Source organism: Mustela nivalis (assembly GCF_964662115.1).
Source record: "Mustela nivalis genome assembly, chromosome: 14".
NCBI lineage: Eukaryota > Metazoa > Chordata > Mammalia > Carnivora > Mustelidae > Mustela > Mustela nivalis.
Window position 1 is genome coordinate 82393594 of NC_139033.1, and position 25763 is coordinate 82419356.

The 25763-nt window shown below is 48.7% G+C and overlaps 1 protein-coding gene across 1 annotated transcript; it reads right to left on the bottom strand.

The window, feature by feature from the left end:
* Positions 1–1122: 1122 nt before the first annotated feature.
* YPEL1 (yippee like 1) lies at positions 1123–25245 on the bottom strand. The gene is made up of 5 exons (XM_082697793.1): positions 25037–25245; positions 9339–9621; positions 6166–6209; positions 5496–5604; positions 1123–4359 (listed from the first exon to the last, which is right to left on the bottom strand). Exons 2-5 carry the CDS (start codon positions 9453–9455, stop codon positions 4270–4272), a joined length of 360 nt encoding a protein of 119 aa, XP_082553919.1. The 5' UTR covers positions 9456–9621; positions 25037–25245; the 3' UTR covers positions 1123–4269.
* Positions 25246–25763: the final 518 nt, after the last annotated feature.

The window sequence follows — 25763 nt, forward strand, 5'->3', positions numbered from 1 at the left end:
ACCCACTCCTGAGGCCTGTCGTCCTCATGTTGGCACGGGCCACGACCCCCTCGAGCTTGTCACACTGCAAACCTCACTTAACGCTCTGTCCTTGGTGGTTCTTTCCCTCACCCAAACCTCAGATCCATCAGTGTCAATAGCAGCTTCCAAATGTACCTGGGTGCCCCCCCCCTTTTTTCAAAGATTTTATTTGACAGAGATCACAAGTAGGCAGAGCAGCAGAGAGGGGAATGCAGGCTCCCTGCTGAGCAGAGAGCCCAATGTGGGGCTCCATCCCAGGACCCTGATACCATGACCTGAGCCGAAGGCAGAGGCTTAACCCACTGAGCCACCCAGGCACCCCAGGGCTCCCCTCTTTCCACCTCTGATATTGAACCCCAGACCCAAGCCTGCTCTCTAGCCTGCCTCTGTTCAAGCTTCTTGCACACATCCTCCAGGTGCCATCTGGGCCCCTTCCCAGAGCTTGTCTGGCCATCGTCCTCGTTTCACACCAGTCACTGGCCGTCCTGTATGTGAACAAAGTCTGTGCTCCCCACGCACCCTGTCCCTCCGCAGTCCTCTGCCTGTGACTGTAGCCAGGGACCGGGGTTCTAGAGAGCACCTGCTCAGCCCTCTGCACCTGGGGCCAGGCCCTCGTCACCCTTCTCCCTGACCTCCCCACCATCCCTCCCAGCTGCACCGAAACATCAGGGAGTTGCTGTTTGTGCCCAGAATGCCTCCAGGAACCTGGTTCGCCCAGGAGAGGGCTGCATCAGGGACAGCCGTGTGAACACACTTGCAGACCTCTGAATAGCTCTTGGTGACTCAGGGTGCGGGTGGATGGGTGAGGAGGTGGCCCTGGAGAGGGAAGGTTCCAGAGGGCCCCCGGGCTCCTCAACCTTCTGAGTTTGGGGATGGGGAGCTCAAGTGAAGCTTTCTTGGGCTGCGTGTACACTCCAGACTTGCCTGGTGGGGGGCCTGGTGGCACCCTGCTCTAGGACACGGCAGGCTGCACGCCACCACACAGGACCGGAGCAGCCACAGGAGGAGCTCGGAGATGCAAAGCTCCCAGCGGGAACCCAGGGCCCCTCAGCATTGGGGCATGGTGCCTGAGACAGGAGGTGCTACCAGAAAGGACACATCTGACAGTGGAAGCTTTATTTTTCAACCTCACAGAGACACAGAGGACAGAGGGCTGGACGCAGAGGCTGAAGGAGGCTTGTGCACGTGAGCTTGGCAGTCCTGTTCCAAGGGGCAAACCTTCTGGCTGCTGTCCATCTGTATGTCCTTCAGCTGCACCCAGTGACCACACCCACCTGGCCCAAAGCATGGCCAGCCCACCGTTGGCTGCAGGCCCACCCAAAAGCCTTTGACAAAGGAGGGTTTACATTTCTGTAGGTCGTTTTGGAACTTTTAAATTAATTTTCTAAATAGTAAAACCGCTTGGATTTTGTAAGTACCTGGTGAGGTCCTCAGGTAAATTAAAAGGGCTTTTGGAAAAATTCCCATGTCTGATCTTGCCTAATATCTGACAGATGCCATCAAGAATAAGCATTAAGGTACAAAAATACTATATATATGTATATATAAAACAGCAACAAAATGAAACCACACTGATAAAGCAGACGAGCCATGCCAGAAAATGCAACATGGTTGAAGTTCAATGCATTTCTGGTCCTGGCATCATCTCCCATTCTTTAAGGAAACAAATACTTTAAATAATTTAAATAAAAGTTGCAGGATGATACTTAGTGTCTCAGAATTTAAGAGGGTGGGACATTCCCACACTTCACCAGCACGTCTGGTTGTGTGTGGTCTCCCGAATGTCCTTCCCCTGAAGCCAGCTCACGGTCTGTTCATTTGGTTTTGAAAGGAGCTTGGATTTTTCAGAAGACCATCAAATAAAAGTGGTAAAGAGTTTTTCGTTGGTATTAATTACCAAAAAAAAAAGCCTAAGACCACTAGTAAAAATGTTTCAATGCCATCACAAAAGACAATACAAAAACCAAAGTGCTCAAATCCAAGGAGCAGTAAACTTGCCCAAAACATATAAAAGCTTTAAATATAGTTTAGTATATACAAAACTCGGTCAGAAGAATTTGAGAAGATTCTTCAGTTTAAACGAAGAGCTTGTGGGGAAACACTCAGGAGCCCGGCCCTCGGTGCCCCGAGGACCCGCCCCCCAGCCCTCATCCTCTCGGGGCCTCGGTTGCAGCATGGAGGCTTGCTGAGGAACCACGGCAAGGAGGGAAATGTCAGTTTAGGCGAAGTTTTCAATGAGGAGCGCTCACTCCTCAAATTAAAGGGCCTTGCCAGCCACCAAAGTGGCCACTGAGGTCCGAAGCCGCAGATGTCCACGCTGCCTGTGCCAGCTCGAGGGTGAAGCGTCTTCGGGTTTCGGAGCCTGGCAGCGAGTGCGCCACGCGTGCAGGCCTAGGCCCCCGGGGTGCCTGAAGGCTGTACAGCTGAACGTGAACTTATACACATGGGGACTGTGCTGGGACAACCTAAACTGCGGGGGACGCCAGCTCGGGGAAGCAACAGCCTGCTGGAGTACCTGCACGCGCAGAGGCCCACACAGCTGTACAGAGACCTGCCCTTGACGCTGGGATATGCGCGGACACTAACCTGGGCGCCCGTCCCCTCACCCAGGGTGGGGCGCTGCATCTCCCCACGTTCTAAGGCTTCGCTTTTAGCCAGAGAGACGGTGCCAAAAGGGAAGCTCTGGGTGAGTAGCTGTGCCAGAACCAGTCAGGGGAGCCCAGTGCCTGGTCATAGGCTCTGGGCTCCAGGGAGGGCCGGGACCTCCCACAGGACTGGAAAGCCGTTCTCTCGCCCTTCCTGGCCAGCTCACACTTGCCCCTGGGCTGACCTTTGCTGCAGTGGTTTCAGAGCCACCGGCCAGGCTGAGAAACGTCTGGGTACGCTGCCCTTCTCTCTCCCTGCCTCGCTGGGCCCTTTTCCTGCCCCTCGGCAGTGAGGTCGCAGGAGTTTCATGCCATGCTACACCCAAGGTCCCGCCAGACTCCTGGAGCAGCAGGCCGGGCCAGGCAGCTGGAGTCAGGTCGGAAACCTGAAAACCAAAACCGATTTGGGAATGGTTTTTGGCCTTCATTCTCTGAAAACTGGCCAGAACCTTGCGTAGTGCTGTCTCCCTGCGGAGGCGCTGGTGGATCGGAACTTAAAATACATTGCTGAGACACAAGGTGTAGACGACCATCCAGGTCCCTTCTGTGTCAGCTCAAGGGGCAGAACCAGTGGGGCACGGGAGACCCATATTCATTTACGAAGTTTAAATCTGTTTTGAAACTTTAACCTTTCCTAAAAAAATTTTAAAATGATCTCCCAAATCTCAACTTTGGAAGTTCATCCGGCTAGTTCTGACCTCTTCCATATGCAAAAGTATTTCTTTTTCTTCAAGTACATCAGAACAGAAAAGGAAATCCATTTTGATTCCGTCCAGTGAGTTCATCCCTCACTGCGCAGACCACCCTGTCAGCGACTGACACAGAAGCTCCACTTCCAGCGCCCTGCTGGACCGTGGCCTCCGCACAGGTGCACCTTCGGCCCCTTGGAATAGCCTTTGCTAATGCTTGCTTTCTAGATAAAGAAGCGTTGGCTTAAATAAACAAGATGTTCCATTAGACAGATTTCTCTATTTATAGCTTGTCTAAAATGTAATCAGTGGTATCTTCTAGTTCTGAGCAAGCCTTCAAAAAAAAAAAAAAAAAAAAGGCCCCTTGGTGTACAGATTTGTTGACTGTTTCTGGAAGATTCCTAAATGAGCTCTATGCCTTAACAGCTCATCTGCAAAAGGAATAACTCATCTGTAGTTTCAGGAATTAGGAGAAAAAGTGGCCTACAGTATCCTTACTCAAAAAGAGCGGTGTGAACTCACTCTCTGAAAAGCTCCCTAACCCTGTGGTCTGCAGAAATTTGTTTTTTTGTTTGTTTGTTTTTTATCAAACATGAAAGAGCACAACCAAACTCTATCATAAAGGCATAGCTTAAAAGAAGGTATTAACTAGATAGGGAAGTCATCAATTGGTTAATTCTGTCTCTAGAACTTGAGGAGTTGGGAAAAAGGTCACTGAAACATTTCAGAAACAGCCATGTACGTGAACAGGACAGAGGCTGGAAGGACACCTTACCACCGGAACGGCCGGGAAAGGCCCACCCGCCGCAAGGTTCAAGTTCAAGAAATCCGGCCGTCCAGGGTGCTCCTATGTCTCCGTTACACTTACAGTCTCTTCCACAAACTAGTATTCAGAAGAGAACGAAGTTTTCACTTTACTCCCAACCATTGTCTTTGATCATGTGGGCAAGCTCAATAATAAATTTTCCTTCCTTATATTTCTGACTGCTTTCAAAGGCATGTTCCTTGAAAAAAAAAAAAGAAGAAGAAAAGTAGAAAGAAGGTTTCAGGACAGAATCGACTTCACTTTTCAACTTCATTACACTCTTGGCAAAGAAAACAAGCATATGGGGTCAAATCTCCCCAGGTGTCCCTTGTTCCACAGACCAGGGCCAGGGGAGGGGTCTGTCTCTGTGATGAGCCTGGGCACGGAAGGGCAGCCCACCTCTACTTGTCCTTAACCTTACAGATCCATTTCACAGGGAAAGAGTAATTCAAGTTTGTCCCTGAGCATCTACCATGCGTAAGACAATCCGGGGGGGAGGGAAGGGGAGTGAGATCCTGCTTGCAGGGACTGCAGGTAAAAGGCCAGTGGAGGCCACTATAGCTAGCACCGGGGGTCATTTAAGATGCTGGAGGGAGAGAGAAGGCCCGTGGCTGGGCAGTGAAGGTAGAAATGGAATGGGGTTTGGCAGGGTGTATGTGCGTGCACATACAGGCCTCTTGGAGCCCATCTCCACGCCGGGGATTGCGTCTCCTCATGTGTGTCGAGGCATGTGGAGGACAGGAAGTCAGGCATTCCAGAAAGAGGAAGCACAGGCATCCCTGACCAAGATGACCAGAATGGCTGTAGCAGACAACAGGCAGGCACCAGCCACACCCAGACGCACCTCTCAGGTGCCACGGCTGGCGCTGGTCGGGGGCACAGGAGACAGACTTGGGAGTCAACAGGAGGGGTGGGCACAACGGCATCAGGGAGTGTGGGGGGGGGTTGGGCGGGCAGAAGCTGCCTGTGGGCCAAGCCCCAGGTGGGCCGGTGAGGCCAGGCCTTGCTGGGGGCCGCCTCAGCCACCAGGGAGTGTCTCCCGCATAGGTGGGCCGCTCGCCTCCTGCCAGAGGACCCTCGGAGGGCAGGGCCACATGCCCACCAACCAGCATGGCTGTTACCCACGTCCCACCTCCGGGAGTCAGGGGAGCGTGGGTACGACCATGTGAGGACCTCCATGTTCAATCGGCTAGAAAGACACTCTACGACGAGAACAAGGGACACTTCAGGCAGGAGGTCTTACTCCTTTGCAAATTTTGCTCCTGACTAACACGTGTTTCGGAACCACGGTGAGTCGGCGCGGGCTCCGTGGGCCCGGAGTGCACGGGTACTCACATATTTCCACCCGAGCGTGGTTTTGCAGTTTTCACAGTAGATGTCTGCGACCGCGTGCAGCCCAGTAAGAAGGACCCTCTCCTCCGCTGGGCCACAGCCCACGTTGACCCTGCAGGGGAGCAGGTGGGACTGTGCTGAAGACCAGAGGCCCCACCCCTGCCCACCACCACCCTTGGGGGAAGGATCAACTTATTTCTCCAGAATCCCAAGATGGGATGGGCTTTGGGGGCCATGACCACCATCCTGCACGGAGCACCGTCAAAAATCAAACCCACCACAAATGGGTCACAGACCATGCCTCATGTGGGAGCTAGGTCTCAGGTAAGAGCACACCCTTCCCGCAAACTCTCACACTAAAGAGAGCAGAATTCTTTAAGCTATCAAAACACTGGGTCATTCTAGGGGCACCTGGATGGCTCAGTCATGATTCCCGGTTCCTGAGCCTGCTTTTCCCTCCCCCTCTGCCCCTGCCCCCCCACCCCTGGCTCGTGCTCTCTCAAACAAATAAGATCTTAAAAACCAAAACCAAAACCGCTGGATCATTCTGGCTCATCAAGGAATTCTGCAGTCCAGCTTTATGTGACCATTGTGCATGGATGGACAGGAGCACTGAATGTAATCGGACCATGGATACAGCCATGTCCACAAGGCCAATGGCAGTAGTACTCACACAGAATTGAAGAGGTAGGCTCGTCCCTGACTTCCCTGAAAAGACTGCAAAGAAGAAAAAAATTTTAACAGATGTACTGCGGTAAGAGGAAAAGTCTGGCATTTAGGGATGAAGATGGAGAGACTGTTTCAGGTCACGGACTTCAACGTGGGTGGAAGGGCCACCTTGTAGGGCATTTCGAGCAGCACTCAGGGGAGCGCTGACCACAGGCCTACAGGACCCCAGACCCACAGAGGACCCAGAAGTCAAAGCGCTCCTAGAGCCCCAGAAGGGCCGCTCAGTGTCCCGATTCTCTCTGCTGGACTAGCTCCCGTCAGTCAGACAGTAGGGGGAGGGGACATTCCCATGCTTTGCCATTGAAACTGAAAGCAAAACCCCATCCCAAGATGACGCCTTCCTTGGAGGAAGGGACCTTCTGGTGACATCTCCCCCAGGAAAGTGCTTTAAGCCAAGGAACAGCCTGTAGCATACCCACGGAGTCTGGGATGATAATGGAGGCAGGATGGGGCACCGCTGGGTCAGTTCCAGACTTAGCGCCCGCACCCTGCACTCTCAGCAACAAGAGGGAATATGGGTTCCCTCGTAGACAGACGGGGGGCTCGTCTGCTTTGGTGCCAGGTCCAAATGACCGAGCAGAACACAGGGACCTCAAAAATAACCAACTGAAGAGAACTTCTTTGAGTGCTTTTTTAGTTTGTTTCTGTTTTGGGGTTTGTTTGAGGTTTTTTTGCCTACCACCTCAGCACAAATTCAAAAGACTGTGAGGAATGTTGACTGGAGCAGAGGGGGACAGGATCTGTAAATGGAAGAAGCACACGCTGTGTGACCAGCCACTCCACTCCTAAGGTTTCACTGTCAAGACAAACCAACCAGAGCACACAGGGAAATGTGTGACAAGATTGGTTACTGGTAAGTATTTGCAATTGCAAAAGCATGGCACACGTGGGTACCCACACAGTGAGCAAACGAAAGCACTCACATCCAGGACACATGCAGACATTAAGAAGGGGACGGAAGCAACTGGGCACGAGCGTGTGTGGTGAGAGAGTCACACTGGGAACTGAAGGAGAGCTGGCCATGACACGCTGTGCTGTGCCGTGTTGTGGGGGCCCTTCAATTAAGGGGAAAACCACAGGGCACCAGAGTGGCTCAGTCAATCAAGTGTCTGCCTTCGGCTCAGGTCACGATCCAGAGGTCCTGGGATCAAGTCCCACATCGGGCTCCCCGCTTGGTGGGAAGCCTGCTTCTCTCTCTCCCTCTGCCCCTTCCCCTCCTTGTGCTCGCCCACTCTCTCACACACTCTTGAAAAAATAAAATCTTAAAAGATAAAGGGAAAACCATGATCTTATAGACCAGAAAGAGACCACATATGCCACACAACTAACAGAGACAAGCAGAAGGAATGGAGTCAGGGGTGAGGAGGGGAAAGCAGATCTGTCCCGGCCTCGCGTGCACACGACACTGCACTGTGCTGGTTCCTGCAGTCCCTTGCACGGGCACAGACGGCAGCTGCCCCTGCTGACCAGGGACACACATCCACTGGAGCAGCACAGAGACCCTCATGCTAGCCACTAAGGGGCCACTGGGGGCCCTTTGTTACTGCCGCATACCCTCGCCTGAGGCTAGTGGGTTTTGATCTAAACATACAGCTTTCAGACTTAAAAAAAAAAAAAAGAAAAGAAAAAGAAAAACACTTTTTAAGAGTTTTCCTTTCCAGGGGCTTTCCAGAATTAAGAATATTACTTTATGTCCAGTTTAAGAAATAATCATGTTATGGGCTTCCCCTCACATCCTTATTAGCCTTCAGTTCTTTTTTTTTTTTTTTTTTTTTTTTTTTTAAAGATTTTATTTATTTATTTGACAGAGAGAGATTACAAGTAGTCAGAGAGGCAGGCAGAGAGAGAGAGGAGGAAGCAGGCTCCCTGCCAAGCAGAGAGCCCGATGCGGGACTCGATCCCAGGACCCTGAGATCATGACCTGAGCCGAAGGCAGCGGCTTAACCCACTGAGCCACCCAGGCGCCCCTAGCCTTCAGTTCTGTAGACTGATTTTCCTAATTCTCTTGCCTGCTCTTCAAATTCTCCGCCCGCACCCCTATAAATCCTTATTTTAAAAAAAAAATTTTTTTTAAGATTATTTATTTATTTGACAGAGGTCACTAGTAGGCAGAGAGGCAGGCAGAGAGAGGGGGGAAGCAGGCTCCCCACTGAGCAGAGAGCCTGATTCGGGGCTCGATCCCAGGACCCTGGGATCATGACCTGAGTCAAAGGCAGATGCATAACCCTCTCACCCACTGAGGCGGCCCACAAATCCTTATTTTTTAAACAGGGCTTGGATCCATGATGTGGCCAGATTTGTGGGTGGGGGTGAGACAGAAGTCAGACTAGAGCAGGAGGTCTGCGAACTTCCATAAACGAGGGCCAGCTGAGAAATGTTTTCAGCCCTGGGGGCTGCGAGGCCTCTGCGGTAAGGATGCTGGTGCTCTGGCCAGCCTGACAGCAGCCACTGGTGCTGTGGAAACACACAAATGTGGCTGTGGCCCAATAAAACTTCCTGGGAACAGGTGGGGTGCCGGGGATGGCCCACAGATAAAACCAGAGCCTTCTCACGAGACCCGCCTGCATCAAGGAACGGCTCCCTCAGGCCGGGGCATCACTGACTAATGACAAAGATAGCCCTCTTCACAGCTTCCCTCATGGGTATTTTTCTAAAAGATCCAATTTTTCCCATCCCCCCACGATACCCTGTTTTCTTCTTAAGTATTCCGAGTTAACATTTAATTTCCTCATTATTGGACTCTTTCCACAGATCTTCTAGACTTCCTTTGCTCCTTCAGTGTTTCTTGGTCTTATGTGAACTCTATTGCTCTGACAAATAACCTACTCATCTTGCTTTCTGTGATTTTCTGTCCCAGCTGCCTAGCCCTCCAGCATCCACCCCCTGTGCCAACACTATGCCCAATGGCACACCAAGATCACAGTCATACCGAGATAACAAGATAGCAGTCAGTCACACTCAATCACGCACAAAACATTCATCAGTGCTGTTCAGAAGGCCCTAGACTACTAGGACGCCACCAACCCCGGAATTCACATGTGGTCAAATGTCCATCTGGTAGGGAGGTACAATCACAGTGACCGGGGGCCCATCGCTCCCTGGACACCAACCACTTGCCTTGGAGATCAGCTCATCGTGGTTGGCCAGGTGGGCTCTGCAGTGGACACAGCTGTAGGTTCGGTGACAGTTTGGCAAATAAGCTTGGAACGTTTTGGATTTTGTCATCTTCACCATCTCGGCTGGGTGCTCCTCGCTCAGCTCAGGGCTGGCACTGGACGGCCGGCGGCTCTGCTGGGCCCTCTGACAAGAGAAACAGCGGAAGATGCACGCAAGGGCCGTCGTCGTTCAGAGGGCGTGTGGCACTGTCCACACAGTTGGGACGAGAGAAAAGCGTCACAACCTGTCAACCAACCATGACAAAGCACAGGGTTATGGAGGGGACAAGAGACTTCGAGGAGGGATGCCTGGGAATTGTGTGTTCCCAGGAACAGGGTGGGGAGAGGCAGACCCAGAAGATCGAATTCTTTACTATTTGTCACGGTTTCATTCTAGATGCCATTGGAAGTGGCGAGTGAACTACTTTTACATCCAGATCACTTGAGAAAAACATCTGATTTAGTGCATTTTAGGCTGTGTGTGACTTCTGGAAAACATAAAGGAAAAAGCAGCCAACAAGCCTCCCGTCTGAGTGAGGCCAGCAGCAGGATGGCACACATCTTGTTCCAAATCCTGGAATTAATGACTCAAAGCACCGTGACATTTATGAATACGCAAGAGGGATCCAGTTTAATTAATCGTGAAGAAGTTACATATCAATCCAGAAACAAACCCTTTATATGCTCAACTGATTTTCAACAAGGGCACCGAGATGATTCAATGGGGAAAGGGCAGTCTTTTCAACAAACGGCGCTAGGAACTGGATATCCACATGCAAAACAAAAATGAGGCTGGACCCTTATTTAACACCATATAAAAAAAATAACTCAAAGTGGATCCAAGACCTAAATGTAAGAATGAGGGGTGCCTGGGTGGTTCAGTCAGTTGGGCATCTGCGATCGGCTCAGGTCATAATCCCAGGGTCCCAGGATCAAGCGTCGCATCGGGCTCCCTGCTCGGCAGGAAGCCTGCTTCTCCCTCTGCAGCTCCCCCTGCTTGTGTTGTTCCTGCTCTGGCTCTCTCTTTGTCAAATAAATAAGAATTAAAAAAAAAATTAAAATAAAAAAACAAACACACAAAAAACCCTAACTATTAAAAAATAAATCAGTGTAAGAATGGAAACTATAAACGGTGAGATGAAACCACAGGGGAAAGCATTCACAACATCGATGGGGCTTGACTGCCTGCAAATGACGGGGAAGGCCCAGACACATATTCAGACTGATGGATGGTAAAGTGAGAAGGAAAATGGGGCAGAGCACCTGTAGAACACCAAAGAAAGAGAAATAAAAGTATTAGAAGTATCCAGAAGGGGATGGAAAATTACCTTGCAACAGAACAATTTCCTAAGTAGAACAACAGAACCCAGAAGGCAGTCAGGAAAGGTACCTTTAAGGTCCTGAAAGACAATGATGGCTATTCCAGAATTCTACATCCAGTGAAAATATCTTTCAAGAATTCCGGAATGATGTTTTCAGACAACTAAAAAGTTTAACTTCAGCAAAGTATCATTAGAGGGAGCGCAAGGATGTGCTTCAGACAAAAGAAAAACAGCACTAAACGTGAGAGTCTAAAAAAAAGAATGGGAATGAAGAAGATGGTAAGTCCGTGGGTAAACAGAACAGCAGTATCTTGTAGAGCTTTGAAGAAATAGGACTGTGTGGGGCGCTTGGGTGGCTCAGTCAGTTAAGTGTCAGACTCTTGATTTCTGCTCAGGTCATGGTCTCAGGGTCGTAAGACTTGTCTCAGGCTCCGCGCTGGGCATGGAGTCTGCTTAAGATTCTCTCCCCCCCCAGTTCTCCCCTAAAAATATAAAAGAAAAAGAAAATATATCACCGTAATACAAGAGCACAGTAACTCAGGGTGAGAGCTCTGATGAAAACTTTCTAGAGTCCTTGTATTATTCAAAAAAGTAGCTATAAGTATTGGTTAAGCTTCAGATTCTGGGAAAATAAGGATAAATGTTATTTTGATTACATTTCTAGAACAACAAAACCTAACTGTATAATTCCAAACCTACAAAGGGGCGTATCAGTGAATGATAAAATGTCAGTCTAAAAAGACGCAAGAAAGTGGGTGGCCCAGCTGAGGGAACATGCATCTCTTGATCTTGAAGTCGTGAGTTCAACAACTCACCTAGACTTAATTTACAAGAGACATACCTCAAAGTAAGGACACAGAGTGGCTAAAAGATAAGGCTAGAAACCTAGGTGGTGGCAACACAGACATAGGGCTTATAATTATTTGCTGGCAATAGATTTGTCTTATGTATTATATATGTGTGATTCACAATAAAGAAATTGAAGTAGTAAAAGGATTGGGCATCTGGCTGGCTCAGTTGGTAGGGCAGTATTCGATGTTGGGGTCGTGGGTTTGAGACCCATGTTGGGTGTAGAAATTATTTAAAAGGGTGCCTGGGTGGCTCAGTGGGTTAAAGCCTCTGCCTTCAGCTCAGGTCATGATCTCAGGGTCCTGGGATCAAGGCCCGCATCGGGCTCTCTGCTCAGCAGGGAGCCTCCTTCCTCCTCTCTCTCTGCCTGCCTCTCTGCCTACTTGTGATCTCTGTCTGTCAAATAAATAAATAAAAATCTTTAAAAAAAATCTAAAAAAAAAAAAGGTGGCTAAAGGACAGAAAAAGTAGATATTCAAATGAAAAAGTATTAATACATTAGCACTTCCCTTAAATAAATATTTAAGGGAAGACTTTTGCTAGATAGAAAAATGGGTTACTTCATAATGATAAAAATAGCAGGAAGAGAAATAGCAAGTGTAAACCTTATCACTTAATAACATAGCCTCAAAATATATAAATCAAACACTGACACAACTGCAAGGAGTAAGAAATAAATCTTCAATCAGAATAGGATTACTGGGCGTGCTTGGCTGGCTCAGTCATTGAGCATGTGACTTTTGATCTCAGGATTGTGAGTTCAAGCCCCACACAGGGCATAAAACTCTGTTTAAAAAAAAAAAAAAAAGAATAGGAACACTGATTATAGTGTGTAAATATGGTATAATTATTACATATTTATATTATACTTGAAACATAGCATATATAGTATAAATACATTTCTCTTTTACTATGCCTTTCAGTGACTGATAGAACAAACACAAATGATTATGGGCAGAGAGGATATGCAAAATGTGATGAACAAATTAGACCTAAAAGACATGGAGAAAACTGTAAGAACTGCAGAACCCACATTCATGCACAGCATGTAAACATTTACAAAAGCCCACCCTACAAGTCTCAACCAACTTCCCCAAACTTAAAACACAGTATATTCTCTGACCACAATACACTTAAGTTAGAAATCAATAAGAAAACCTAACAAGAAAAGTCTCTGGGGGTGCCTGGGTGGCTCAGTGGGTTAAGCCTTTGCCTTCAGCTCAGGTCATGATCCCAGGATCCTGAGATAGAGCCCCGCATCGGGCTCTCTGCTTGGCAGGGAGCCTCCTTCCTCCTCTCTCTCTGCCTGCCCCTCTGCCTACTTGTGATCTCTGTCAAATAAATAAATAAAAATCTTAAAAATAAAAAGAAAGAAAGAGATTCAAAGATACAGAGAACAAATGATGGGTTACCAGAAGGGACAGGGTGGGCAAAGTAGGTGAAGGGGATTAAAGGGTATGAACTTCCAGTCACAAAATAAAGAAGTCATGGGGATATAATGTACAGCATAGAGAATATGGTAACTTTTTAATGACTTTGTATGGGGACAGGGGACACTAGATTTATGGTGGAGATCATTTCATAATATATAAAAATACCCAATCAATATTATATATAGTTAAAACTAATAGGATATTGTGTGTCAATTATTCTCTCGTATTAAAAAAGTATAATCTGAGGAGAGAAAGGAAGGTATTTCTATATACTCATGGGTCTAAGAATGGAAATTAAAAGAACTTTTTATTAATATTATTAAACAATAATAAAATAACTACTTTCTAGTACTTAAAGGGAAATGTATAATCTTACAGGATGTAGACTAGAAAATAGGATAGGTTGAAATGATGAGCTAAACACCCCCCCTTTTTTTTTTTTTAAGATTTTACTTATTTATTTGAGAGCGAGCCTAAGCTGAGGTGAGGGAAAAGGAGAGGGAAATGCAGGCTCCCTGCTGAGCAGGAAGCCCAACGACCTGAAGGAATCTTCAGAGGATTATGCTAAGTAAAAAAAAGAAAAAGCCAGCCCCCCAAAGGTGACATACTGTATTATTCCATTTGTAGAATATTCTCGAAGTGACAAAATCATGGAAATGGGGAACTGACTAGAGGATGCTGGGGGTTAAGTGGGGGCTGAAGTGGGTGTGGATGTCAAAAGGCAACACAGGGAATCTTGCTGTGACGAGTTTTTTTTTTAAAGGTTGACTTTTTTTCCCTCAGAGAATTTTTTAGAATCTAAATTCAATTAATTAGCATATAGTGTATTATTAGTTTCAGAGGTAGAGTTCAGTGATTCATCAGTCTTATGTAACACCAGTGTTCATTACATCACGTGCCCTTCGTAATGCCCATCACCCAGTTACCCCATCCCCTCACCCATCTCCTCTCCCGCAGCCCTCAGTTTGTTTCTGATGATTTTAAGAGTCTCTTAAGGTTTGGCTCCCTCTCTGATTTCATCTGATTTTCTTTTCCTCTCTTCCCCTCTGATCCTCTGTTTTCCTTCCTTCCTTTTTTAAAAAAAGAAAAAAAAATTATTTATTTGACAGAGGGAGAGAGACAGAGGGAGGGTGTACAAGCAGGGGGAGTGGGAAAGGGAGAAGCAGGCTTCCTGTGGAGCAGGGAGCCCACTGTGGGGCTCGATCCCAGGACCCTGGGATCATGACCCAAGCCGAAGGCAGATGCTTAACTGACTGAACTACCCAGGCATCCCTGTTTTGTTTATTAAATTCCACATGAGTGAGATCATACCATATTTGTCTTTCTCTGACTTATTTCGCTTAGCATAATACCCTTTAGTTCTATCCACATCATTGCAAATATTTCTGTCTTTTTGTGATGGCTGAGTAGTTAGTATTCCATTGTGTGCATGTATACACACACTCAGACCACATCTTCTTTACCCATTCATCTGTCCATGGACATCTGGGCTCTTTCCACAGTTTGGCTGTTGTGGATGTTGCTGATATAAACATTGGGGTGCACGTGTCCCTTTGGATAACTACATCTGTATCTTTGGGGTAAATACCCAGTAGTGTGATTGCTGGGTCATAGGGTAGCTCTATTTACAACTTTTTGAGGAACCTCCGTACTGTTTCCAGAGTGGCTGCATCGGCTTGCATTCTCACCAACAGTAAACACCTATCTTTAAAAGTTTAAAAAAAAAAAAAAGTAGGGGCGCCTGGGTGGCTCAGTTGTTAAGCGTCTGCTTTCGGCTCAGGTCATGATGCCAGGTCCTGGGATCGAGCCCCACACTGGGCTCCCTGCTCAGCGGAAAGTCTGCTTCTCCCTCTCTCTCCTGCACCCTGCTTGTGTTCCCTCTCTCACAGTCATTCTCTGTCAAATAAATAAATAAATCTTTTAAAATATATATTCTTAAAAATAGAAGTTAAAAAAGTAACAGAGAGGAGTGTCTGGGTGGCTCAGTCAGTTAAGCGTCTGCCTTCGCCTCAGTCAGTTAAGCATCTGCCTTCGCCTCAGGTCATGACCCCCGGGTCCCGGGATCGAGCCCCGCATCAGGCTCCCTGCTTGATGGGAAGCCTGCTTCTCCCTCTCCCACTCCCCCTGCTTGTGTTCCCTCTCTTGCTGTCTTTCTGTCAAATAAGTAAATAAAATCTTTAAAAAAAAAAAAGCAACAGAGAAACAACACAAAGAAAATATAGGGAAGGAAATAAACAGGAAAAAATGTAATGTAACAGGCAAGGAAAACATGCAAGAGAGGATCAACAAAGCAAAAAGTTTGTTCTTGGAAAAGGCAGATAAAACTGATAAAGCTCTGTTCCACTGATTTGGGGCAAGAGGTGGGAGGGAGAGATCGGATAGAAGTAATAACCTGGCAGAAATGGAAATGGGATATCACTTTTTTTGGATGAGATTTATAGGGTAAGAGGATGTTGTGATCAACTGAATGTATCTGAAAACGTAAATCACACAGATAAATTCCTAGAAGAAATATAACTGAAAAATAGGACTCAGGAAGAAACAACAAACCCGAACAATCTGATAAACATTAAAGAAATGGGGATGACCCAGCAGCTTAACCTGATACCAAACCTTGATGAGGGTAGCGCAAGAATGAAATTCGCTATAATTTTCTTCTCATGAACCAAGATGCAAACCCCCGAAATCAGTTTACCAAAAGGGAATCTAATACTATTTTAAAAGGATAATAAAATACAATTAGGTTGACTTTATTACAGAAATTCAAAATCATTTCACGTTAGGAAATACAGTTAATACAATGTACCATGTATTGTTCTCTCCATCTGTTTATCTCAATAGATGCAGAGAAAGCATTTGACAAAACCTAACATCCATTGACAATTCTAGCAACATTCTGCGCAGACTAAGGAAATAAGGGAACTTCCTTATCTGTTAAGAGACATCTATAAAAACGGAACAACCCACAATGAACATCAGCTTCTCGGGTAAGATTTAGAAAACTTTCTCTTTGAGATCAGGAATGAGCCTCTACACCACCATTTCCACACAGCCCTACCCGCCCCCCGCCAAGTTCCAGCCAGCTCTGCAAGACAAGGCAACAAGACATAAAGATCAGAATAGAGGGGCGCCTGGGTGGCTCAGTTGGTTAAAGCCTCTGCCTTCAGCTCTGGTCATGATCCCAGGGTCCTGGGATCAAGCCCCACATCAGGCTCTCTGCTTATCAGGGAGCCTGCTTCCCCCCTCTCTCTGCCTGCCTCTCTGCCTACTTGTGATCTCTGTCTGTCAAATAAATAAATAAAATCTATAAATAAAATCTTTAAAAAGGGGGGGGGCACCTGGGTGGCTCAGTGGGTTAAAGCCTCTGCTATTGGCTCAGGTCAGGATCCCAGGGTCCTGGGATCGAGCCCCACATCAGGCTCTCTGCTCAGCAGGGAGCCTGCTTTCTCTCTCTGCCTGCCTCTCTGCCTACTTGTGATCTCTGTCTCTCAAATAAATAAATAAAATCTTAAAAAAAAAAAAAAAGATCAGAATAGAAAAATATACACTTAGGCAACAGTCTTACAGTACAAGAATAAATTCAAAGACCTGAAACATCTTTACAGAGAGAACATACGTTTTTGAGGGACAATAAGGAGTACCTAAATAAATGGAGATAAACCAAGATCAGGACCGGAAGATATTGTAAACATATTAATTCTCCCCCAAAGTGATTTTTATTTTTATTATTTTAACTGTATTTGTTTTTAGAGATTGTATTTATTTTATTTGAGAGAGAGAGCATGAGCACAGGGGCAGGGGCTGTGGGGGAGGGAGAATCTCAAGCAGACTCCATGCTGAAGGTAGAGCCCAACGCAAGGCTTGATCCCATGACCCTAAATGATCATGATCAGAGCTGAAACGGAGTTGGATGCTTAACCAACTGAGCCACCCAGACACAGGTGAATTTTATTTAAGTAATTTCTACACTCAACGTGGGGCTCAAACTCATGACTTCAAGATCCGAGAGTGGCACTGTCTGCTGACTAAGCCAGCCGGACGCCCCCCATCCCCAGAAGTAGTTTTTAAATCAAATGCAATTAAAATCGGGGCACCTGTGGCTCAGTGAGTTAAAGCCTCTGCCTTTGGCTCAGGTCATGATCCCAGGGTCCTGGGATGGAGCCCCACATCGGGCTCTCTGCTCGGTAGGGAGCCTGCTTCCTCCTCTCTCTGTGCCTGTCTCTCTGCCTACTTGTGATTTCTGTCTGTCAAATAAATAAATAAAATCTTTTAAAAAATGCAATTCAAATCAAAATCCAGTAAGATGTGTTGAGTGTGTGTGTGTGTACATGTGCATATGCAAGCCAGTGAGAGGCAGCGAGACTGGATTCTAAAATTTATCCTAAAAGTGTCTATAGGGAAGGATAAAGGTTTCCTCAACCCTCTCAGGGTCCCTGGCTGGGTCTGGAAATTAAACTGGCAAAGAAAGATCAGCAGGCGAAAAGCACACAGATCTTATGGAATGTTTCCACAAGAGAATGAAGAACCAACAGCAACAGAGCAGGAAGCTTTTCTATCACTTAGACAAAGAAACAATTTATTTGTGAAGAACTGACAAGGTAGAGGTCTTTCGTCAAGGGGGTATTCTGTGGTGAAGAAGTAACTAGAAAGACAGGGTAGGTTTAATAAGGTTGTGCAGAATTCTTGGCCCCAAATTCTCTGTCTCTGATAGGAAGGTCTTCCCTCCTCCTCGTACAGGGAGGACACCTTTCCCAGGAGGATCTTATGACCTGTGTCAGGGAGTAAGGGCAAAGGGAGAGGTCAGAATGACCTCCTTCCTTCCATCATTTTCTCAAATTCCTCCAGCTTAAGATAGTCAACATGCATGGTGACATATTTTAGTGTAGTGTGTCTTGAGCCCCATCCTGTCAAAGGTCAAAACCAATGAGGGCGCTCTCGAAGAGCGTGATGGAAACACGTTTGCTACGTGAGTCTGACAGAGAGCCGTCCTGCCATTTTCCACAGTCACGGGGGACAGAGCAGTGCTGGCAGGGGACAGAAAAACAGGCTGATGGGACTCGAAAGAGAACCTAGAAACAGACCCATGCCTAGAAGGACACCAGATACAATGACAGTGGTAACACAGCTCACTGCAAGAGAGCGGTTTCCTAAAACGGTGCTGGACGTTATGGATACCCATCTGTAGGAAAAGGAAAAGGCGGGTCCTATTTTATACCAGAAACAGAAATTAATGGTTGTCCCATTTCCCAACAGAGAAAATCAGCCAGCAAGAATATCGTGGAGGAAGGTTCCACACAAGGGACACACACGGACGCCTACACATCTGTCTTCCAAAACGAAGCTCTGTTTCTCTCTCCACTCAAAGTCTTCTCAAGCAAGGATTAAGGGAGCCTCTGAAGAAGTCTGATTGTATTAGATATTCCCCGTCAGGGATTCCCAAAACTTTAACCTTTTCAAGCCATCACATTAGCCCTGATACATTCTATTGGGTTTTATTCGTTGCCCAAACTACTGGGCACTCTGAATCGGAATCCTGGCATCCCTCCCATATTTGAGGTCATAGGGATGGGGGTCAATCCGGATGGATCCCACCCACAGCAGCCCAGCTCCCACCCCATGTCCCACACGGGCCACACAGGTATTGTCAATCCACACATGCAACCTCCCCCGCCCCCCACAATTTGGTGATGACTCATAAGGAAGGAAAGAAAAAAAAATTTTTTTATTTTTAAAGTAGGCTCTACACCTGAACTCACAACCCAGAGACTGAGAGTCCCACGCTCTACCAACTGAGCCAGCCAGGCGCCCCTGACCTGACTTCTTACTGAACTCATGTTGAGTCTGGTTTCATACCTTCACCTGAGTCTTTCCCCTTTATTGAAGGGAGTCTTCAGTTTTGTCCCTTCTTTCCTCAGACTCCCTCAATGAAGACTCTAAAAGTATGCTGTAGGGACGCCTGGGTGGCTCAGTCCATTAAGCCACTGCCTTCGGCTCAGGTCATGATCCCAGGATCCCAGGATCAAGTCCTGCATCGGACTCCTTGCTCCAGGGGGAGCCTGCTTCTCCCTCTGCCTCCCACTTGCCTGCTTGTGTGCACTCTCTTTCTCTGACAAATAAATAAATAAAATCTTTTAAAAAATAAAAAAATAAAAGTTCGCAGTAAAGGGGCCAAGAGACAGGAATCTCAGACTATTCACGAGCTGGTAGGTCTCAAGAGTCCTGCCCCTTTAGTGGCAGAAACACTGCCCCCTGTGACTGAATGGAGAAACTCCCAGAAACTCCCTCCAGCCTTGAAACAAGGGATTTCAGGGTGCCTGGCTGCTTCAGTTGGCAGTGTGTGTAATTCTTGATCTCAGAGTTGTGAGTTCGAGCCCCATGCTGGGTACAGAGATTACTTTAAAAAGGGGCGGGGGGAGTTCACTTTTATTCATAATAATAAAGGGGGTAACACCTCTTATTTTTAGCTCACATGCAGTTCCCTTTGTATGGGACACCACCTTTCAAAGTGGCAACTCGCCAAGGCTTTTCTGTTTATCGTGAATTGCTCAATGACACAGCTGTGTGTCCTTCCACTGCAGGCCTCCAAGGATGGCCTTCGCCCCAGCTGACCTCAGCCTGAGGAGCGGCCAGTGTCCCGAAGGCCTGTCTCTGGAACCGCCCTCCTCATAGTCTCCTTTCACCTCGACTGAGCCTTGTCCGTGCTCAGCACTCACGGCCAACCCTTCCAAGGCAGGAGTGTGCCTTACATATACACACTCCACCGTCCCCGTCCTGACTGCCACCCCTGTCGCCACCCAGCAGAGGGGGCCCAGGCAGGGCAGCGGCCAGGCCTGGATCTGTGGTTCCGGAGAAGCATTTTGGGTGGTGGTTCCACTAGGCTTCTAAACTGGGTATCTGCTGGGGCGCTGACAAGATCACGGCCAAATTTTCAGGCATCCAGTGAGCAAAATGGGCTTTTACAACACAGAGCTACTGGCGAGTTAGGAGCCTCCGTGAAGTCATAGAAAGGCCGATGGGTCCTGTGAATCATGTTTACTATAGGACATTATGTTTCCCCTGGGTTTGGAGGGCAGCAACCATCCCCCCCACCCCCACAGAAGATATTACTGTGGGGTAATTTTTTGGAGCAAAAACAATATTCTGGATTCCAGAAATGTCTCTCCTAAAATAAACACGCATAATTATTTTAAGAGAACGTGAATCAGGCCCATGTCCATATGGTGCTGTTACCACACTTCGAAAGACAAAAACATTGAGAAATAAAGCCCCAGCCAGGCAGCTCTGACATTTCCGGGATGGCATGGAGGCTCCTGAGGGCCCCACACCCTGGGCCTCCCATTCCCCCTACTCTCCACGCCACCTCCCCACCCTGCCACTACCTAGTGACAGGCTCAGTCCCAGCCCTCTACTTCCCCCAGGAAGGAGGAGGAAGGGAGGCACCAGGCATTCAAAGCATTTAGCCAGAGTTCATGGTGGAAGTGGGACCCCGGGTGAGTGGCTCGGGCAGGGACATCCACATCTTCCATGGAAAAGGGAACATGGGGGCTCTGCAGAGACCCCCCCCCTGCCCCCCCCCATCCAGGCCAACACTATTCTAAGTAGCAGACTTCACAAGAACCAGACGAACTGGCAGCAACCCTCGGAGGTGGGGATTCTCCTGAGTCCCACTGTGCAGATATGGAAACTGGGGCCCAGAGAGCTTAACCAACCTGCCAAGGTTGCACAGCTAGTAAAGCAGTGGATTCAAAGCCAGAGTCTACACCCTGGACTGCTGTGCCTTGCAGACACATGAACCTATGTGAACTTCATTCATCGAAGCAAATTAAAGGGAGTCTGGTAGGTCTTACAACCTAGCAGATGGGCAAAAATTTTTAAGAAGTTGCTATCACCACTGGCGAGGGCTGGCTGTGCTGCAGCCATCTGGTAACACCTGTCAGCGCTCTTGGGCACACGCCCCTGGACCTCAGCTGGGGGCTAGGAAGCACGGGGAAGGTGACTCCCTTTTCACCATTTGCTTTTTGAACAATTTAGATTTTTTAAAAAATATTTTATTTATTTATTAGAGCACACAAGCAGGGGGAGTGGCAGGCAGAGGAAGAAGCAGACTCCCCATTGAGCAAGGAGCTGATGTGGGACTCGATCCCAGGGCCCTGGGATCATGACCTGAGCCGAAGGAGACGCTTAACCAACAGCCACCGAGGCATCCCGGTGACTTTAGATTTTTGATACCGAAGGTATGTACCAACTACTCAAACTCTCTCTCTCTCTCTCTCTCTCTCTCTCTCACACACACACACACACACACACACACACACACACACAGCACAGGTGTGGAAAGGCCTGGAGGGATTCACGTCAAAGGGCAATGGCAGGAGGCCAGTTTGCCTTTGGTGGAACCAGCTTCCCTTCACACGCGTGGTCTGCCTTCTCACTGGCGTTACAGGATGAAACACTCTTCTCCACACATTTCAGGAACTGCAGGCTTGGTGATCAGTGGACCCACTGGGAGGGGCAGGATTTCCTCAGTCCTACCACCTGTCTGTCTGGCCCCAGATGAAGCCCCACAGCCTCTCCAGAATCCGGGCAGGGGTGTTTGTGCAACTTCAACACCTCATGGCCTAGCTCCTCTGCCCTCCAGGTCCTGGCTTCACCCCTCCACCCCCCTGCCTTAGGTTCTGCCTCCACCATCTGTCTCCTGCAAGGCTAATAATTAATGTGTTTGCACTGAGCCCTTCTTTTCCAACAACCTGTAATACATTCTTTTGTATTTCTCCCACTAGTAACAAAGTTCCCCACAGTCAGGGCCTGGGGACACTTCCTAGCAGAGTTTACTGGCTTGCTTGCTATTGACAGGGGGAAAGACCAAGTTGCTAGCTACACACACACCACTGCCCTTCTCACTTGAAAGGGGGGGACCCAGAAGGCTGATGGAAGCAGGACACACGGCGGGATAAGGACATAATCAAATATTTGAAGGCCTGTGTTGGAGCAAGAGAAGGAAAAACCAGAGATGCAAAAAGCAATCGAAGGGGGCCAGTGCTTGGGGGTGAGAGTGCCAACACTGGGAAGCCAGGTGACAGCACAAGGGACCCAGGAGGGGAGGTTTGGCAAGAGACAGGCTGCTGGGGGTGAGGGGGGACAAAGCTGCAACAGAGCTTGGCTCAAACTGTGCCCCGTGTTTGGTGGCCAGGGAACTGCAAGCCAAGCTGTTGCCTTATCTGTAAAATGTGGGTAAATTGCGATTCACAAGGTGGTCCAGACAATCGCACAAGAGGTCGTGTCATCGTTATAGGACAGCAGGACAGAGGGATGGTAAGCGCATCTCCCCACCAGGAGTCCTGGTTCTGGTTCTGAGGCTCTTCAGGAGCCAGATTAAGAGGATGTTCCCTGGGTGGGGACGACACTGTGTCGGCTCCAGGATTTCCATCTCTCTGTCACCAGCAGACAGCTTTTCAGAGGGTTTCTATCACAGAAGGAACAGGGACTTCCTTCCTGAATCCAACCTCTGCTGTCCTCTCCAGAACCCTTAGCCCTCTATGTCTTGGTTGTTCAGAACTTTCTCCAACCTCCCCCAAAATCTCATGTCAAGATTTCCACTCCCTAGAGGTTTCACTGATTAGCAGATCTAACTACTTTTCTACAGATGGAAAACTAAATGAACCTCAAATGAAGAGTTTGAGAGGAAGATTTCCATTGCTGCTGCTTTTTTCTTTTTCAAAGTTTTCATATTTTCTACAAACAGAGGTAAGTCACTACTGAAGTTACAGCAGGCACGTAGCTTTAACAGAACACATGGAAAAGGCAAAAATAAAAAACCCAGCAAGTTGAGGACAGGAGTCATTACGCAGTCTGCCGTGCCCTCACAAATTAAGTGATAGCAATAAATAGGCAAAATGGACTTAGTTAACCAGAGGGCTTTTCTCCCTTTCTTGTGTTTGTGTTGGGGCTCTGAGGCTAACAGAATCTGTGTTATTCAACTTTGGCACAGCAGCTTCTTGAAATGCCAATTTTATATCTTCCTGGCATTAAATCCACCCAGGCAGATTCTACTGGCAACTTGACCTCAGCATTTCAAGCACTCCCAGTGGCTGAGGATTGGTTCCCCACGTCAGAACAGCTCTCTAGGGCAAAGTGGATATATACGCTACTGAATAACTAAGAATACTGCCTCTTCATATTCTAGTTTCTCAGTCTCCCGGGGGTGCAGAGGGATACATTCAAACTCTATGGCAGCCCCTCGCCCTCTCTACTCTCTGTCCCTTGACACTAGGTCCTTGTGAAACTTAGGGATGACAGGCAGGAAAATCAGGAAGAGATTTTATAGGAACACTGCTTCCAATCTAAAGAGCTTTACACATTCCAAGGCTTCAAAATGGTAAGATTTAATGTCTGGACTTAGGCTACAAGAATGTCTCCATTTCAGTTGCTCATGTTGGCAAAAGCACCATGACAGGAGAGGGTCGTTAACACTGGGGAACACTAGGCGTGGGGCATACCAGGGCTATCTGGACTATCCTTGCAACTTTCACAGAAATCTAAAGTTATTACAAAACAAGAAGTTCATTTAAAAAGCAAAGGCTACGGGGGCTCCTGGATGGCTCAGTCAGTGCAGACTGTGGCTCTTGATCTCAGAGTTGTGAGCTGGAGCCCCACACTGAGTGTAGAGATTACTTAAAGATGAAATCTTTAAAAAAAAAAAAAAAAAAGAAAGAAAGAAAGAAAAGAAAAGAAAAGAAAAGAAAAGAAAAGAAAAGAAAAGAAAAAAGCAAAGGCTATTGCTCAGATTGGTAATTAAGATTATTCAGCTATTTTTTTTTCTTAAGTGCCCAAAAGAAGCCAGACTCCGCGCTACAGGTCTGTGGTGGGGCAGGATTTCGCTCTGGTCCTACCCCTGAGAGGTTCCTGCAAGAAGAAGACACTCTAACCCTGTGAGATGCAAGGGAAGGAAGCATAAGGGTCCAGGAGAGCTTCAGTATTAGCATTCCTCAAGTGTACCACGACTGTCACCCAAGAACCTGGGGCCAGGGGTAAGAGGGAATCAGCGCACAATTACAAAACTCAACCACCCCAGCATCCAGCACAGCTCCTGGCACCGAGCAGGGACTCTTCTACTAGAACGGAGCAGAGGCTGGAGCGTGCACAGGTGTGGGAGAGAGCCAGGCTTGCTCAGGTGAGGCACCTGGAAGAGTTCCCTAGAGGAGGTAAGCCTCCTCTTGAGGCTTGCTTAGTTTAGGTGGGAGGTGGGTGGAAAGAATAACATTCTTGGCAAAGGAAACAACAGGTTAAAGTGTGTGTTCTGGCCAGAAAGAGGAAGAAGAAATGCAACTGAACAAAAAAGCTTGGGGGTGGGGAAACTGAGGTCTTCCAAAGCCATTATCTTTGCAAAATGAAATTATAGCCTTTTTTTTTTTTCCCCATCCTGGAACTCAGCACATTATCTGGATATCAAAGATGTCAATCAGAGGCAGGCCTGGGGGAGGGGGACCCTACTGAGCAGGTTCCCCAAGCTATGGCTCCTGCAAGCTGTGCTTTAAAAAAAAAAAAAAAAAAAGAAAAGAAAAAATCCTAGTGCTACAAGCAGGGAACTGATACAGAGAACAATTCATTTTAGTCACGATCTTTCTGCGGGTAACTCGAAAACATCCCCCTCTTCTAATAAACATTCCTAGGGACCCTCTTTTGTCCTCATTTCACTCCGGGTCGCAACATTTTTTTGTTGTTGTTAAAGAGGGAAAAGCCCATTACCAGCAGGCATCTAGTTCATTCTCTCTAAATTTTTTTCGTGGCTGAAGTGGGAAGGAGGCGGGGAAGGGAAGGAAGAAAGGAGGGCAAAATCAAAGCTCAGGCTTTGTGGTCTGCTCCAACACGGAGTGAGCCAAATAACAACAAAAAAATCCAATCAGAACAAAAACATCCACAGGTGCGGCCCGCTCGCGCCCCGCCCGCCGGCCCGGACGCCCAACAGGTGCCTCCGGGCCCCGCCCGCTGTCGCAGGAGCCTCGGGTCGCCACAAAGTAGCCGCCCGCGCAACAGTGTCCAGGCCCGCCCGTACTCACGGCCGCTCGGCGGTCCGCGCCCCGGCCCGCAGCGCCCATCCGGCCCGGGCCCCGGTCAGCGCGGGCTCGGCTCTCAGGCGGCGCCGGCGCGGCCCGGGACGCGCTGCGGCCGTTGGCGCCTCCGCAGGGCGCGAGGCATCCTCCCGCCGCCGCCCCGCGGGCCGCCTGCCCTTTGTTTTGGAGCCGCGGCCCCGCCGCGCCGCCGTTAACGGCCTCGGAACGCGGCGTCGGCCAATCAGCGCGCCCCCCCGCCCGCGCTCCGCCCCGTGCCCCGCCCCTCCCGCGCGTTCCCTCCCCGCGCGCTCCGCGCCCCGGAGCTGGACCCGCTCGCGCTCGACCGGGCTGGGCGGGGGCGCACGTGCCGCGGGGCGCGCCGCGCTCCCATTGGCCGGCCTGCCGAGCGCGGCCTCGGAGCCAGCCTATGAGGGTTGAAGGGCCTGGGGGCGGGGCCCTGCACGGAGGGGCGGGCCCTGGGGCGGGCTCAAAGAGGATCGCAGTGCGCAAGCGCGGTCTGTTCTGAACTTGGGTGTTCAGCCCACGGTCTTCGCCCGCAGGCTTCCCCCGCGGTGGGGAGCCCGCGGGCCACTCGATCTCTCCGCACGCCTGGGTCGGCTCATGGACGTCAGGGCCGCAGCTTCCGGGGCCGAAGCGGGGCTCATGGGTCGGCCGTGCGCAGGACTTGGGCTTCCCTGGCTGGACCACTCGCAGACTCGGTTCCCAGAATACG

Excerpts from the sequence above, each read along its gene's own strand:
- YPEL1 (XM_082697793.1), bottom strand. The coding sequence starts at position 9,455 with ATGGTGAAGATGACAAAATCCAAAACGTTCCAAGCTTATTTGCCAAAC. Across the intron at positions 5,605-6,165 it reads GCCTACCTCTTCAATTCTGT|GGTCAACGTGGGCTGTGGCC; the intron begins GTGAGTACTACT and ends GCTCCCCTGCAG. Across the intron at positions 4,360-5,495 it reads CCACGCTCGGGTGGAAATAT|GAACATGCCTTTGAAAGCAG; the intron begins GTGAGTACCCGT and ends TTTTTTTTCAAG.